This window comes from Nycticebus coucang, chromosome 20 (assembly GCF_027406575.1).
Source record: "Nycticebus coucang isolate mNycCou1 chromosome 20, mNycCou1.pri, whole genome shotgun sequence".
In the NCBI taxonomy this organism is placed as follows: domain Eukaryota; kingdom Metazoa; phylum Chordata; class Mammalia; order Primates; family Lorisidae; genus Nycticebus; species Nycticebus coucang.
In genome coordinates this window covers 65501886-65517023 of record NC_069799.1, presented here as the reverse complement: position 1 = coordinate 65517023, position 15138 = coordinate 65501886, and the positions used below count along the sequence as shown (strand labels likewise).

Genomic DNA, 15138 nt, shown 5'->3' with positions numbered 1-15138 from the left:
TCTCAGATACGGGACAGATGCCACACACAGACGCAGACAGAGCCACAAGGATAGACAGATAGACAGACAGGCCTACACGCACAAACACACAGAGACGTACACACGTGCAAACACACACAGACAGACAGACAGGGCCGTCGGGGTCCTCACCAGCAGCTGGGCACAGCCTGCCCACGTTACCCCACGCTTCCTCTCCTGGGGTCAGGGAGGCCTGGAGTGTCGTCCATGGCCCACTTGGTCTGGGGAGAGGATCCCCAGACTCTCCATGAGGCCCTGAGATCCCCCTGGCAGTGAACACACACACAGCTAGACTGCGCTGTCCTTTTATTTAGATAAACATCACTGGGGGGAGAGAGGGACAGACAGAGGCCTCCCTGCCCCCTGCCCGGTGTGCACGGCAGCCCTGACAGCATGCATGTTCGCAAAGGTGGGCGCCTCACTTCTGGGAGAGGATACGTGAGAACTCCTCATAGTCCACCTGCCCGTCCTGGTCCACGTCGGCCTCGCTGATCATGGCCTCCAGCTCTTCCTGGGACAGCGGCACCCCCATCTGGGCCACGGCCTGCTGGAGCTCATCCACGCTGATGTGGCCATCCCCGTTCATGTCGAAGGCACGGAACATGGCCCGCAGATCCTCCTCACTGCCCAAGGCCTTCTTCCTCCTGGCTATCTCCTCCAGGAACTCGGGGAAGCTGATGACACCGTCATGGTCGCTGTCTACCCGCTCCATGAACTTCTTCAGCTCCGCCTCTGATAGGTTTTTGCCCAGGGCCCGCATCACATCACCCAGCTCCTGGAGGTTGATGGTGCCGTCCCCATCTGTGTCCAGCTTGTTGAAGACATTCTTGAACTCAGCCACCTCCTCCTGAGACAGTGACTCTGCCATGCCGCGTCCCTGCACCTGCTACTCCCAGGCGTCTGTCACCGGGCACAACTGCAGGCAGCCTTGGCCCAGAATGGGAACCCTCCTTTTCTGCAATTGGAACAAGGGGAGGAGGAAGGCTCCCCACCCCCTGCATGTCCTCCGGCAAAAGCCTCCTCCCAGGGAGGGACAGACCAGCTACAGACGAGAATTGCAGGATTGGAGTGGGAGGGTCCCGGACGGTCTGTGGGAAGCAGCACAGCGGAGGCGAAGGGAACGCTGCCAGCCAGCCCCTCCTGACCTTGACAGCAATCACCCCACTCCAGGGGCAGCCCACCCAGGACAGTGTCCCCTGCAGGGAAATGCCACCCAGGGCAGCTTCCCTGACTTCACAGAGACTGAGGCCGGGTAGGGGTAGAGGAAGCCTCCCGGTGGGCTGGGCACCCAGAGGAGGGGGCTGTGTGCCTTCCTGTTCTCCCCTCTCCCGGCCATTGCCCAGCTTGTCCCTGTGGCTGGGGCTGGGGAACAGGGCTGGGTGGTACAGTGGATTCTGCCTGGGTCCAGCTTGGGCTCCATTAAAGTCCTAGTCTGGGGTCTAGAAACAGCCCTAAGGGTGGGCTCCCCTTAGCTTCCAGAAAGCCAGGAGGGGGAGGAGGAGGGGGAGAGTGCCCTCAGAACAGCAGCTGGTGCTGAGATACCATTTATTAAGTGAAGGTGGGAGTGTGATTTCAGAGGAGAGGGAAAGGCTCCACGTCCCCCCAGAATGCTCCTTCCCCAGCTCAGGGCTTCCTGCCGTTCCTTTCCGTTGTCGAGAGCAGTTCCCTGGGCAGACACCAGGCAGGTGAGCCGCAGGTGCTCCACCCACAGAGCCCCAAACCACTACCGCTGGGGGCTTGCTGTGGCAAGACTGGGGTGGCCTCGGTGCCTGCCAAAGGCCAGCCCAACAGTGGCAGGGGCAGGAGTGCATCTCTTGGCCTGGCTGCTGGTTTTGCTAAGCATCTTAGCAAAACCAGCAGCCACACATCTGGGAACTTCCCGGGGCCATCGGTCTGATCTGTCCTATGGAATGAAGCCCACCCCAGCCCACTGCCCTGAGCAACAGGTATAACTCAGCCCTTGGGGGACGGTCCCCACATCCGTCCAGCCGTGGGACCCACACTTATGAGGACACCTTTGCCTGGGAGTCCCCAAGATGACTCTCTCGAGCAAGTCTCCTCTGATCACTGGAGGTCCCAGTTCATTACCCAAACTCCCACCCAAAGGTGAGGAGCAAACTCCTCTGCTCCCCTCCTGAGAGAGTGCACAGATCCACCTGGCCCCATTCAGACAGTCTGGCTGACCAAGCCTCCCCTCCAGCAGACAAGCACCTCCCCAATGCTCAGCGCTGCCCCTACCCTTGCCTCCCTGAGCCCGGGGGACCAGATGCAGAGAGAGGCACAGAGAGGGGGTGCTCATCCTTGTTTCTCATTCCACGCAGATCTCAGGAGAGGGTACAGAGGCCTCCATAAATCTTGAGCAATCATTTGTCAACCAGTTTGGGGCGGAGACTGTCAGTCTAACTTGAGGACCAGAATGGAAAACCATCTTGCTTGGTGAGGGCCACGGAAGGGTGAGGCTTATAATAACTAGAGTCAGCTCAGCTGCTTTACTTACCACCTGAAAGAACATGTCAACACCTAAATTATGCTTGAAATTTCCTTTTGTCTCATCTCATTAGCAGGACCTGTGATTAAGATCCAAATGCTCGGTCATTATTCACGGGTTATTTTCCCTGGGTATTAAATAACACTCTGCGAACAACGTCAGGAGACTTGAGCTGGTCCCAGATCCACCACTGATGTGGAAACTTATGTCTCAATGTCATCATCTATAAAGTAAGATAATGCACCTACTGTGCGGGGTCAAAGTATTCCTAAGCTTTACATTCCGTAACAAGCTGGTTCGTGTTTGGTGTAAACCGACCCTCAGGAAAGCATCTGCTCGAAGGGGAGCTTACTCCCAACGTGGTCATCATTACCTCCTCTGGTTGAACTGAAAAATTAGTTTTGTCAGCCTCAAAATTAGGTTTGTCAGCCCTAAGGTTTTAGTGACGTTCCATGGCTCCCCAATGCCAGCCTGGCAGGTGCGGCTATGACATGCGGAGCGGGGCCTCTGCTTGGGGCAGTGTCAGGCCGTCTCATCACAGAACAGGGAGACAGTCATTATTCAAGTGAGGCACATTTTCCAGACAAAGGGGTAGAGCCTGCAGGAGCTGAGGTCCTGAGACTTCTGACTGAAAGCTTCTCCACCCCGAGTCCGGAGTTCCAGGCAATGGTTCTCTTTTCAGAGCAAGAGTGACTATGACAATCCCCAGCCTCCCACTTCTGTGCTCAGCACCAGGGACAGCCACAAGGGACAACCTCACCACAGAGAGCCTGATGCAGTCCCACCCGGCATCACTAGCAGGACAGCTTGGCATTTGCCGTCACCCTGAGGTGGACTTAAACAAGCCCGCCCTCCTCTGCTGGTAGAAGGGCAGTAGCCGGGTGTAGAGCCGGCCTGAGGGCCCTCTGTGTACCAGCTCCTTTTACCAGATGGGCACAGTTCAATTTTTAGCAGACTGGGGCAGTTCCATGCACAGCCAAAGCCCCACAACTGAGAGAGGCTCAGTGGAATCTGAGCCACCTCCACCCTGGCACCTGCTGCGGTCTCACTCCCCACCCCCCGCCCCCAGCTGGGCCCATGGGGCCCGGCCACGCCATGCAAGGCTCTAAATGTGCTTCTCCATCTGTGTGGGGGACAGTGCTGACAGGGCACTGTGCTTCCGGCTGGAAGGCCAGGCTGCCACATCTTGACAGGGCCCCAAGGTTGCTGGAGCAGGTCTGGCCGCCCTCTGAGGCTCACAGAGGTCAGGCAGGGTTATCAGACGGTGTGGCCCCATGATGTCTGGGATAACAGCCGGGCTCTGGGTTCAGGCAAACCTGCATCCTCATTCCCGGCTCCTCAATCCTCATTCCTAGACTAGTCTGGTGACATGGCCAAGCCTCAGCTGCTTCATCTATGGAATAAGGATGAGTGGGGAGGAAGAAATGGGACCACACCTGGAAGCCCTCAGCACACCTGCACCCCCACCTCGACCTGGCTCTGCCCTGTTCAGGTGACGAGGTGTCATCAGAGTGGCACAGGAGGCTGTGTGAGGACAGAGCTAGAGCCCTGGTGTCACCAGGACCTGCCCCGTGGTTCTCAGGCTCTGGTGACCTGGGGCTGCACTTGTAAACCTCCCCTTTGCCTCCTTCACATCACTCATGCAGGTTCTGGGTTCAAGTCACATGCTTACCTGTGGCAACACATTCTAACACAGATGCTTGAGCCACACGTGTGGGAACACACATGCCCACTCACACGCACACACGTGTGCCTGTCTTCCGGGATTAAATGGGAAGGCTTCATCTCAGTCACAAACTCTCAAGGCTAGGACTTGGGACAAAAGCCCTTCCCGTTGCAGGTGAGCACCTGTCCATCAGGGAAGTTCGGCTCATTCTCTTGGAGATAATCATCTTACCCCTTTGGTTATGGGGAGCTAACATCATGGTCAGCCCCGCTTAGCCAATCATCAAATGCATCTTGGCATGGAAAGGTTTGCAGTGTGAGGCCCAAGCTTCTCAGTGACATCATCCATGTGATAGTTGCTATTTATCATTCTTTACAAAACATCAAGTTGCAAGTTTTCAAAGCAGATGGAGCAGACAGATGAGTTCTCCAGAGCCAGCCCGTGCCCCCTCCTCTGCCCACCTCCTCCCACACTAGCCCCCCCATACCCTTCACCTGCACCTCTCACCACCCCCGGTGTGGGAAGGGGAGACTTTTAATCTTGTTCCCAAGAAATAGCCCTTTTTCCAGGAAACTAAGCAGTCCAAGAATAGATCTTTATTTATTTGCCTGGTTTCATCATGAGACCTATTACTAATTTCCTTTTGCTTGGGTGAGGAGGCTGATCATTTAATCCTGACTTAATCGGACTTGCTCTCAGGAACCAAGCCAAGGCCATGTGATGGAGGGGCTCACAGAGGCCCAGACCAACCTCGGCAGCCATAGCTGGAGAGGCCGACAGTGCTGAGATGACAGCGCCCTGGTAGGGCAGTGGGCCCCCTCATGCACCAGCGGCCTGGGGAAACGGTAGGGCCTGGCGTGAGGACCTGCCAATCCCAGAGGCTCCGAGTGTCTCAACATGATCCCACCACTTCGCCTCCTCAGCACTTGGGGGCTTTGTGTTGCAGGAGCGGTCCCCAAATCACAGAGTGAACCACCCTCCACAGCATGACCAGGCAGGGAGCCCTGCGAGCCGGGGAAAGCAGGGCTCCCACCGGCCTCCTGGAAGATGACCTGCCTGGCTGTTTTTCAGACGCCAGCTACGCCGCACACAGCCCTGCTCCAGACAGTCATTCCCGAGGAAGGCTCTACTCCCTGAGCTCAAACTCCAGCCCTGCCCAGGACCAAGCCCTGTCTAAGTCTTAATGATTCACACAAGTCCCACCAAAAGCCCCCCAAGGGCAGTCACGTCGCATGCTGGATCTGGATCAGCCTCTCATGGGAAGGTGGGAACGGAAGGCCCAGGGCTGTGGCTTCCAGCAGAAAATCTCCAAATCTGCCGAGAAGCTCTTCTCCTGGCAGCAACGACAACTGGCCCAGGATTGTTTCCACCAGGGTTGATGGAAGCTGGAACTTAGACCAGGCATATTTATTATCAGGTCAACCCCGGCCTTAGAAAGCAAGACACAGCAGAAAGTGATGGGTGGGTCCCGTGGGCACAGCACAGATGCCGCTGCTGGCCCCAGGCACGTGTGATTCTCATTTTCCCGCCTCCCTCTGCCTGTCTGCACCAGGGTCCCTGCACAGCAGGGTGTGAGCTGCAAAGATCCCAGCCCAGCAAAGTCTGCCAAGTGCCTTCTACAAATACAGGCATGTCTGGTCATTTCCCAAAGACTTGCAGGGTGGTCCTGATGGAGCGCCACCCGCAGGAGCTTTTGATGCTAAGACCAAAGAACTCGAAGTCTCACCCAGCCACGGACCAAATGAGCAGACAGCTGGGAGAGAAGTGTCCCAAGTGGGGAGACGGGGCTCCTGAGAGTTATCTCTTAGGGCTTCCATCTGACACACTGTCCCATTATTTAAAAAAAAACAAAAAACCAGTTCCACTTCACGTGCTTGGAGACGCAGCAGAATTACCAGTTTTGTTACATTTCCATCCTTGGACTCACGTCTTTAGCACTCTGCGGAACTCTGAGGTGCGATGGCCTCACTAGCAAAGGGCCGTGCAGCTGATTACGTGAGCAGCAGCACACGCTTCTTCATGCAACACCATTTTTACCAGAAAGAACAGATGGCACACAGACCTTGCTTATTCAGACGTGGCCTTCCCAGACACTTCCCCGAAGACAGGCGAAGCAAGACTGTCACTCCAAGGAAAACAATGACACTGTTTGTTACCCCTAGTAAAAGTTTTGAGCTTCAGAATAATAATCGGAATTTCACAAATGTGTTTGTCACTGTGAATTTGAGACTCTCCAGTGTGTAAGGACTTCCCTCATGGGATTGGGGTGACAACAACGACGGGTGGTGAGTTTTTCCGTGTCGTGTGTGTGATGGTTCAACATTCACAAGATCTGTAGAATCAGAGAACCAGTATTTTCCAAGGGACCCACACACAGCATCCCCAAATCACGCAGGGGTGAAAGATCCGTTCAAAGGGCAAAAGACCACTGGATTTGACAGAAACAGCATAAAAAGTTCATTGACACAGTCTGATTCCACACTGCAACGAACCTTTAAGAAACTACCGCTTCTCAGATTTTGATGCAGAATATCCATCACTTTCTAAAAGGCCATTTATTTTTTTATTATTTTTTTTGTGATTTTTGGCCGGGGCTGGGTTTGAACCTGCCACCTCTGGCATATGGGACTGGCGCCCTACTCCTTGAACCATAGGCGCCGCCCCTAAAAGGCCATTTAAATGCTCCCCTTTCCTCCAGCTTTTAGGCAGAGCTGCCTGAAGCTGGACAATCACATGCTTCCAAATAGCATTTCACCACAGACCAAGGCCCGAGGCAATCATTTCTGTAAAGCTAGACATTAAAGAGATTTGCTAAACTATCATTTCAAACACCACTCTTCTATTTTTTGTCTTGGAAAATATAATAAATTTTTACAAAAATATACTATTTATATGAACAAGCAATGGGTTTTTATTTCTATTTTTAAGCTGTAACTATAGAAAAATATGTTTAACTACTTCTCAGTTTTAATATCAAATACAGTCTCTGTGTATGTGTGTATGTCCCATATGGAATCTTCATCATTTTTAAACGTTTCAATGGCTCCTGACACCAAATAAACATACATTCTTGAGGGAAAGGAATCTGGGATGGGGTGGGAGGCCTCAGGGAGAGAGTTAGTGTGAAGGAAAAGACATTCCCTCCGCCACAGTTTCCCAACTTATGAGTTGCAACAATCGTCCTGGCCCATCACAGCCCTTTGTGAGTCACGGTGAACGAAGCAAACTTGTTTAAAATCCTTACCGAATCCTCTTTCACCGTGTCCTTTTTGGAAAACATATTAGGCAAAAGCATGACATTTGCACCACAAAGCCATGACCGAGAAACCAGAAGGTCCCCGTTGGCCTCTTCTCCTGGTCACCAGTGAAGCGAGCAGGAGGACTGAGCCAATTCTTCTCTGACCTTATGTCTTTGTCCATCAGCAGACCTGTCCCCTCCACGCCAGCCCTGGGCCCTCCAGGAGACTGTGTCGGCCATGTGCCTACGTCCCTTGGTTCTGCTGCTTCCTGCTACTGCCCCCGAATTGTTTCATGAACGTGTCCCTTCAGCCGCCAGGCAGAGAAAGCAGGGGCCGAGGAAATGTTCAGCAGGCATTTTTTTTTTTTTTTTTTTTTTTTTTTGCAGTTTTTGGCCGGGGCTGGGTTTGAACCCACCACCTCTGGCATATGGGGCTGGCGCCCTACTCCTTTGAGCCACAGGCGCCGCCCATTCAGCAGGCTTTTTTTCACGAGATCTCTGCTCTGGCAGCCAAGCAGGGCTGGGGGGTACTCAGCAATCAATTATTCTACCTCTCTGCACATAGCAATAGCCGTGCTCATGTTACCTTGCTTGGTTCCTCTGCTACTTTACTTGCTAACTAGCTGTCCTGCTGGGGAACTGGGAGGTTGGGGGTAGCCTGTATTCCTGGCTTCCGGAGCAGCACCTGCACAGCAGGCACTCAGTGAACAGCATGGAAGTGTGTGTGAGGGACAGGGAAGCATTCTGCTTCTATGAAGGGAAAACCTTCCTCCTCTGAAAATCCTCTGAAGTACCCTGAGGTTTGGACACAAAGACAGGGAAAGGACATTCTTTTCAGTAAAGATAATCTCTGCTTTTCACCTTGCTTCAAACCTCCATTGTGGGGAGAAAGGGCCCTGGACCACATCTTCTCAGCAGATGGGAGATGGGCTAAGGAGAAGGGAAAGGGGAAATTCAAGACAGAAAGAGCCCAGGCACAGTGGCTCACTCCTGTAATCCCAGCACGCTGGGAGGCCCAGGCGGCTGGATTGCCTGAGCTTACAGGTTCAAGACCAGCCTGAGACAGAGTGAGACCCCTGTCTCTAAAAATAGCCAGACATTGTGATGGGTACCTGGAGTCCCAGCTAGTGGGGAGGCTGAGGCAACAGAATTGCTTGAGCCCAAGAGTTTGAGGTTGCTGTGAGCTATGATGCCATTGCACTCTAACAGTCTCTCTCTAAGTGAGACTCAGTCTCAAAAAAAGAAAGAAAGAAAGAACCCAAGGTCAGCATATCTAGACATTGCCCACCACACCCTCAGTGAAACTTTTATAGGGTGGTTCCTGCTGGTTCTGTGGGTGTAAGGGTAGAAAGCTCCTGCCCTGGACGCCTGTCTAAACAGGACGGGCCTCAGGCAACTACAGGGCGGGGGTGTCTGCCAATGGTGGGGGAGGACTCTGCTCCTTCTTAAGCTGCAGCCACTCAAGACAGAGCTCAAAATCCAGCCAGCTGACCCTCAGAGTGTCCACTAGTCACTCCAGAGGGGGCAGAGCAGCCCATGCCCAGGGAGTGGACACTAGGGTTTTGATGTCTCTGCCACGCCACCCACACCTTCCAGCATGGACAACCAGCTGACCGAGGAGCAGGTGACTCTGTAACAGGAGGCCTTCTCTGTTTCACAGGAACTGGACAGCACCAGCACAACCCAGGAGATGGGCACTGTCACACAGTCCCTGGGCCAGAGCCCCACCGAGGCCAAGCTCCAGGACATAATGAGCCAGATGGACTGGGATGGCAAGGGCACTGTCAACTTTCCCAAGTTCCTGGGCTTGATGGCCAAGAGATGAAGGACCCGGACAGTGAGGAGGAGCTCCGGGAGGCCTGCAGCATGTCAACAAGGACGGCAGCAGCCACATCAGTGCTGCAGAGCTGAAGCACATGCTGCCCCAGCTGCAGGAGAAGCTTAGTGATGAGGACGCGCATGAGGCCATCCGGGCTGCAGACGCGGATGGGGATGGCCAGGTGAGCTACAAGGAGTTTGTCCATACGCTGGTGCCTAAGTGAGACTGGAGGCCACCATGCTGGTCTGTCCACCTGACCCGCAGTGTCCACTTCCTTCTGTGGCAAGAGCTCCAGGCTTTGGGTGTCCTCTCTTCTCACCCCTCCAGCTTCCTCTGGGCACTGCAGCTTCTCGAGCAAGGTCAATGCATCCAGCCTCTGCACCTCACCTTCTGCATCTCTTCTGCTCTGTCAACTTTCCCACCTGCTCAACCAGAACGACACAGAATGTTCCCCTCGCTTGCCAGCCACAAAACCTGCCTCACGCAGGGGTGGAACAAGAGGTGACCTTCCTATGTGTAGGCAACGGGCCAAAGGACTTTGCCGTCCACCAGGATGATAGCTCAGAGGCCCCTGGGTAGGAAACCAAAGGGTACCCAACACCCTAACAGGGGGCCTGCGGCCTTCCGTCTGTGCAGCCCTCTGTCCGTGCTAGAATTCTGGATGGCTCTGGGACTGCACCCTCCACCTGCTGTGGTGACAGCTGGGCTCTGGGCTGCCTGGTGGTGGTGGCTGAGGCTTTTGCACAGAGCTCGGGCCTCCCAGAAACATCCCCCTCCCTGGGGCACCTCCAGCTTACTCCATTCTGTTTTGACCAACAATCCAGAGCCAGCTGTAACATGTCTGTGTCCTCTGAAAGGAGGGAGATTTGAACGAAAGCAGGGAGGAGGGGAGCGGCAGGGGATGAGAAAGATGCCCCTGATCTTAAGTGGCTTCCTGTCTTCTGGCTCCAACTGAAATGATCCTTATATTCAGGGTTCAAATGAGGCAGGAATCTCCATTTTCGTGTTTTTGAAACTCCAGTGAATCCCTGCATTAGTGGGTTCAACAAAAAAGAGGCAATCTGGAAAAGGTGAATCTTTAATATTTGTTTTCAATAAAATGAGTAAGTTGGTAGCAAAGAGTGGTTAAAAATCTGCACTGAGCTCCCAAGAGACCTGCATGGATCGTGGTTGAGCAGGGATCCTGATGTCAGTCCCTAATTGCTGGGTGAGAGGCTCAGGAGCAGCTGAGGGCTAGCATGCCACCCGCACCCCCACGCCCCAGGCCAGGTCAGGCCATCCTGAGGTGCAGAGACCTTGCCTGAGGTCATCTTGATTCCAAAAAGAGGTGTGTTTTGTGGGTGGGCACCAGACTCCTGGCTCACCAGGAATGAAGTGGACGGGTCCTTTCTCCCTGCTACCCCACCCCCACCACCTGTTTCCTCACCTGCAAAACACAGAGCGTAGGCTGCGGGGCCTCACTGCTGCCACTGCACGGCCAGGACCCTCTGCAAGCATGAGGCCCCAGTGCTGTTCCACCTGGGTGCATGTCCCCACATCCGGCCTGCACAGAAACTCTGCCAGCCTCCAGGGCAGCTGCTCTTCTTCTCGTCCTTGTCTTACAAACGAGGATGCAGAAACACGGAGAACTCACAGCTGAGTGGGGTTTGCACACAGCCCCCACGGCTGCGCGCAGCTCTCACACTGCCTCCACGGTCTGTGAGGCGTGGGAACTGTGTCCTTACACACCTGACACAGAGCAGGTGCTTGGTAAGTGACAGCTACGATGACTGCTCTCTTAAGGAGCCTTCCTGCTCTGGCTTCTAGGCTCGCCAACATGCTTCCACCCTCTCCATGGCCCCAAGAACCAGAAGGGCGCAGGAAGGGCTCAGGAGGCACTGGACTTCTGAGGGGACGCTAGTGGTGGGGTCTCAGACGAGCACTAGGCCCAAGGCAGGCGTGATCACGATTCCTCCTGCAGGTGGGACAGAAGCAAGGACACACCCGCAGCCAGTGGGGCCTTGGGGGCTCTGCTAGCTGAGCAAATCCCCTGCCACCGCCGGGATTGGGCAGCACCACCTGATGGAGACTTGGGAATGAGTCTGGTCATGCTCGGACAGCATCCAGGCATCAGTGAACAGTGGCTCTCTCTGGGCCCGTGGACAGCAGAGCCACGGCAGAGTATCGGCCACCAGTCAAAAAGAAGGGACACACAAGGTAGGACGTCCCCCAAATTCCGCAGGAAGGAGAGAAGCAGAGGTCAACCTTCACAGGGAGTCTTTGCAAGTCCCTGCCACAGACGTGGCCAAGGTTTGTGTCTACTCCCCTGTTTCCCAGGTGCGGGCCTGAGGAAGCTCCGGCAAGGGTTGGGACTGATGTAACACTTCCCTTTCCTTGTAGTTGTTGAATAACTGAACTGGATTTAAACCGCCTTCCTTCATCCCCCAAAAAGGTACTCTCTGACTGCAGCTCCAAACAGCATTCCAACCATCCCGGGGGAAGGAATTTATAAATACGGCCTCAGCTTTCATGAGCTTTCTCCGGGCCCCTCATAAATCAGAACTTGGCTCCTGCTCTCACAGACTATATAAAGCACACCTCTGACTCCCCAGCTTCCAATTTTAATCCAATGTAGCCCAGCCCTGCTGGCCCCTGTTTATCTGCACAGATTCCAGGGGCCTGTTCAAAGGCTCTCAGAACCACCCAGCTAAAAACAGCTTGGTGCCCACTGGAAATGTACTAACCGAAATCACGTTGGGGGTAAAACCATCCCCTAAAGAGTGGAAGCAGTGGGAAACAGGAAAAGTAAAGCCAAATAAGACAAAACCAAAAACTACCTCTGAGAAAGGTCTGGGTCTAAACCTCGTGCTGACCTCCTCCCCACCTTCCTGCTCAGCTAGCGGTGGTTTCTGCTGGGGATGAGGCTGAGAGAGGAAGGCAGCACCTGGGAAAGGCCTCCCACCCCCCACCGGGGACCAGGCTGGGGTGCAGGGGTGCAGCAGGGAACCTTCCTCAAAGTGCAGGGAAGAGAAAGGCTTGGAAGGGACCCAGAAATGCTGCCAGTTTCCAGAACCAGAGAGTGAATATGTGGGAACAGTCATTGGAAGAACCACATGCAATCCCCTGAACAACTTCTTCCGGTCTTCTTCCTTTTAGCGTGCTCAGGAAGAAAAGAGAAGTGCAGAGGGAGGAGGGCACCTAAAGGCCACCGGGGCTGCCCTGCCCACCTGCGGGAGCTGGACATCAGGGATTGACCCTGGAGCCTGGCCATGTGTGGCCTTCTGGCCCTGGGTGAAGCTCACCTCCCACGATCCCCAACCTAGTTGGACTCCTCCATGGCTGCTGCGTGCCCTGGAGATTCTGCTCTGGAGCCCCGTAGCTCAAGTGCTGCCCTCCCTGGGGCTGACACGCGGTGCCTGCCATGCCTTAGCTCATTTAATCCTCAAGGCAAATTGCAAGGTAGCTACTTTTATTAGCCAGCTTTACAGAAGAGAAGATTGAGACCTTGAGACTGTGGATAACTTCCCACAGCTGTGTATCTGGTGAATCAGAGCATGATCCTCGGGGTGACCAAGTCCCGGGGCTCACGCACTTCCCACTGTGCCACAGAGGAGCTCCCAGGGCAAGCACATGGGGGAGGGCACCTCTGTGGAGAGGCCTTGGCAGGAGAGGCCTGGAGGTGGAAACAGCTGCAGAATTTACCTGGGCAGACAGGGCCTGGAGAGAAGACAGGAGCTCCATCAGTGCTGGGATCATCCAGGGCCCACAAGAATCAGCCACTGGGTCAGGTGTCCCCATGTGGAACATCGCACCTCACTGCCCCCAGCCCCCCGCAGGACCTTTCTTGGGAGAGCTCTGAGCTCGATTTAAGGCTCTGCTGTCGCAGTCTTAAAATCCTTGATAGTTTTTCAATGAGGGGCCCTGCGTTTTCATTTTGACTGGGCCCTGCAAATTGTGTAGCTGCCCTACTCACTATGGGTCCCACCCTGCGCTCCCAGGGCAGAGCCTGCCCCAGGGACAGTCAGATCTCAGGCTTCCTCTGCCCTATGGGACCCCTCGGCCTCCCAGGCTGGAGGTCAGAGCAGGGGCTCTGAGGGTGGACTGCCCGTGTCTGTTTCCACCCAGCCTGGTGACACACTTTGGCTTTCTCTTTTCTTTGCTTCTTTGTCCAGAAAGCACTCCTGATACTGTCAGGTTACAGCAGAGTGGGGGAAGGGCGTTCTAGAGATGTCAGTCGCCTGTGCACTTGAGGGAACCCAGATGCATAATGACGCCCACTTCCCACCACTTCCCGCCACCCGCTGGACCGGTTGGCCAGGCTGGCTCAGCTTGTTTTCTCTGGCCACAGTGGGCTTTCAGATTTTCCCAGGGCAACCCCAGACAACAGGTTTACTCGGGAGAGAGGTTCTAAGAACCCAGAGTGTGTGATCAACCTGGCCCGGGATTGTAAACTCTGCCCCAGACACCGGGTCATCACCATCACCACCCCAAGCAGGGAGGGCAGAGAGAAGCTTAGGTTAGAGAATCCTGGGAAAGAAAATGCTGGGCAGCATTTAGATTAAGGTCTTTCCACTCAGGAGAGAGATTAGGCAGAAGAGGGTAAAGGGTTTGTTCTTTTCCAGTAAGAACTAAATGGTCTTAAACATCAGAGGAGAAGATTTTGATTAGATGTGAAGAATTATTTCACAATAGCACAGATTTGGAGATGTCCCTGGGGAAAGTGAACTGGGGAAAACTTAACCTGCACGCAGGAGCCCAGTCTGTGTAGGATAACATGTGCCTTTGTGTCTCCGAAGGCTCCATCACGCCCTACGTGTGGATGCCTCTCCAGCCGAGGCTCACGATGAATAAGGAAACATCTGACCTCACACTCGAAAGCGTTCTCAGACTATCCCAAGAGATGCTGGCTGCATTTCCAAGAAATAGGCTATCCAAATAAAATTCCTGATCCAAACTCCCCTGCCTAAGTTTCAGAGGAAATTTTCAGCCCTTGAATCCAGTCTAGTCTTGGTGGCCTGATGCAGGCCCCAGTTCTGCAGTCATAACATTGAGAAATGGTGTTCCCAGAGGAGACCCAGGATGGAGAAAGATGCTATCTGTAACCCAAAACCTGTAGGGAAACTTTAGTTCTATTGCCAAAGAGAGGTTTCCACTAAAAGAGAACAAAAACATGCAGAGAGGTTTTGCAACAACCAAGCTTTCTGTTTAAAAAGAAAAAAAAGAAGAAGAAAAAAATCCTCAGACCAAAAAGAGATTTCTCTAAGACAGAGTATAGGGGCTTCAGCAGGCAGATGCGTGTGACAGCAGACGTGACCCGTTTATGATCTCAGTGCTAACCCTCCACAGCCCCCTGGAAGGTGGAGAAAGGACCGTTCCCTCGTATGTGATTATATCTTTATCATATGGCTTGCCTTTTTTTTTTTTTTTTTTTTTGCTATAGTGATTGTGTTTGGACACTGATTAAAAAGATTATCTCTTTTTAATTTTTATTTTATTTTAGATTAATATGAGGCTACATAAGGTTAGGTTGCAATTTTTTGTGTTTATAAGGTGAAGTCCCAGCTGTGGTTGTGTCCTTCATTGGGAAAGTGTGTCATTTACCTGAACGTACCCCACTCCCCACTGATGGAATTTAATTGAGCTTTTCTTTCATGTGAGCTTGTGATTGATAATCTACTAGTTTCAACTAGTACAGCGTCTATGAAAAGAAGTATGGAAAGCTAAAAGGAGACCTTCCATTTGATACTACAATCCCAATACTAGGTATAACTCCAAAGGGGAAAAAAGACATTTTATCATAAGGACATTTGCACCTGAGTGTTTACATTTTACCATAAGGACATTTGCACCCAAATGTTTACAGCAGCTGAATTCATAAAAATGTGGAAACAACCTTAGTGCCCTTCGGCCCATGGTATATGTACACCATG

General features: G+C 53.4%; 1 protein-coding gene across 1 annotated transcript; it reads right to left on the bottom strand.

The window, feature by feature from the left end:
* Positions 1 to 307: 307 nt before the first annotated feature.
* On the bottom strand, positions 308 to 950 carry CALML5 (calmodulin like 5). The gene has a single exon (XM_053573170.1). The coding sequence runs from the start codon at positions 884 to 886 to the stop codon at positions 437 to 439; it is 450 nt and encodes a 149-aa protein (XP_053429145.1). The 5' UTR covers positions 887 to 950; the 3' UTR covers positions 308 to 436.
* Between the last annotated feature and the right edge of the window lie 14188 nt (positions 951 to 15138).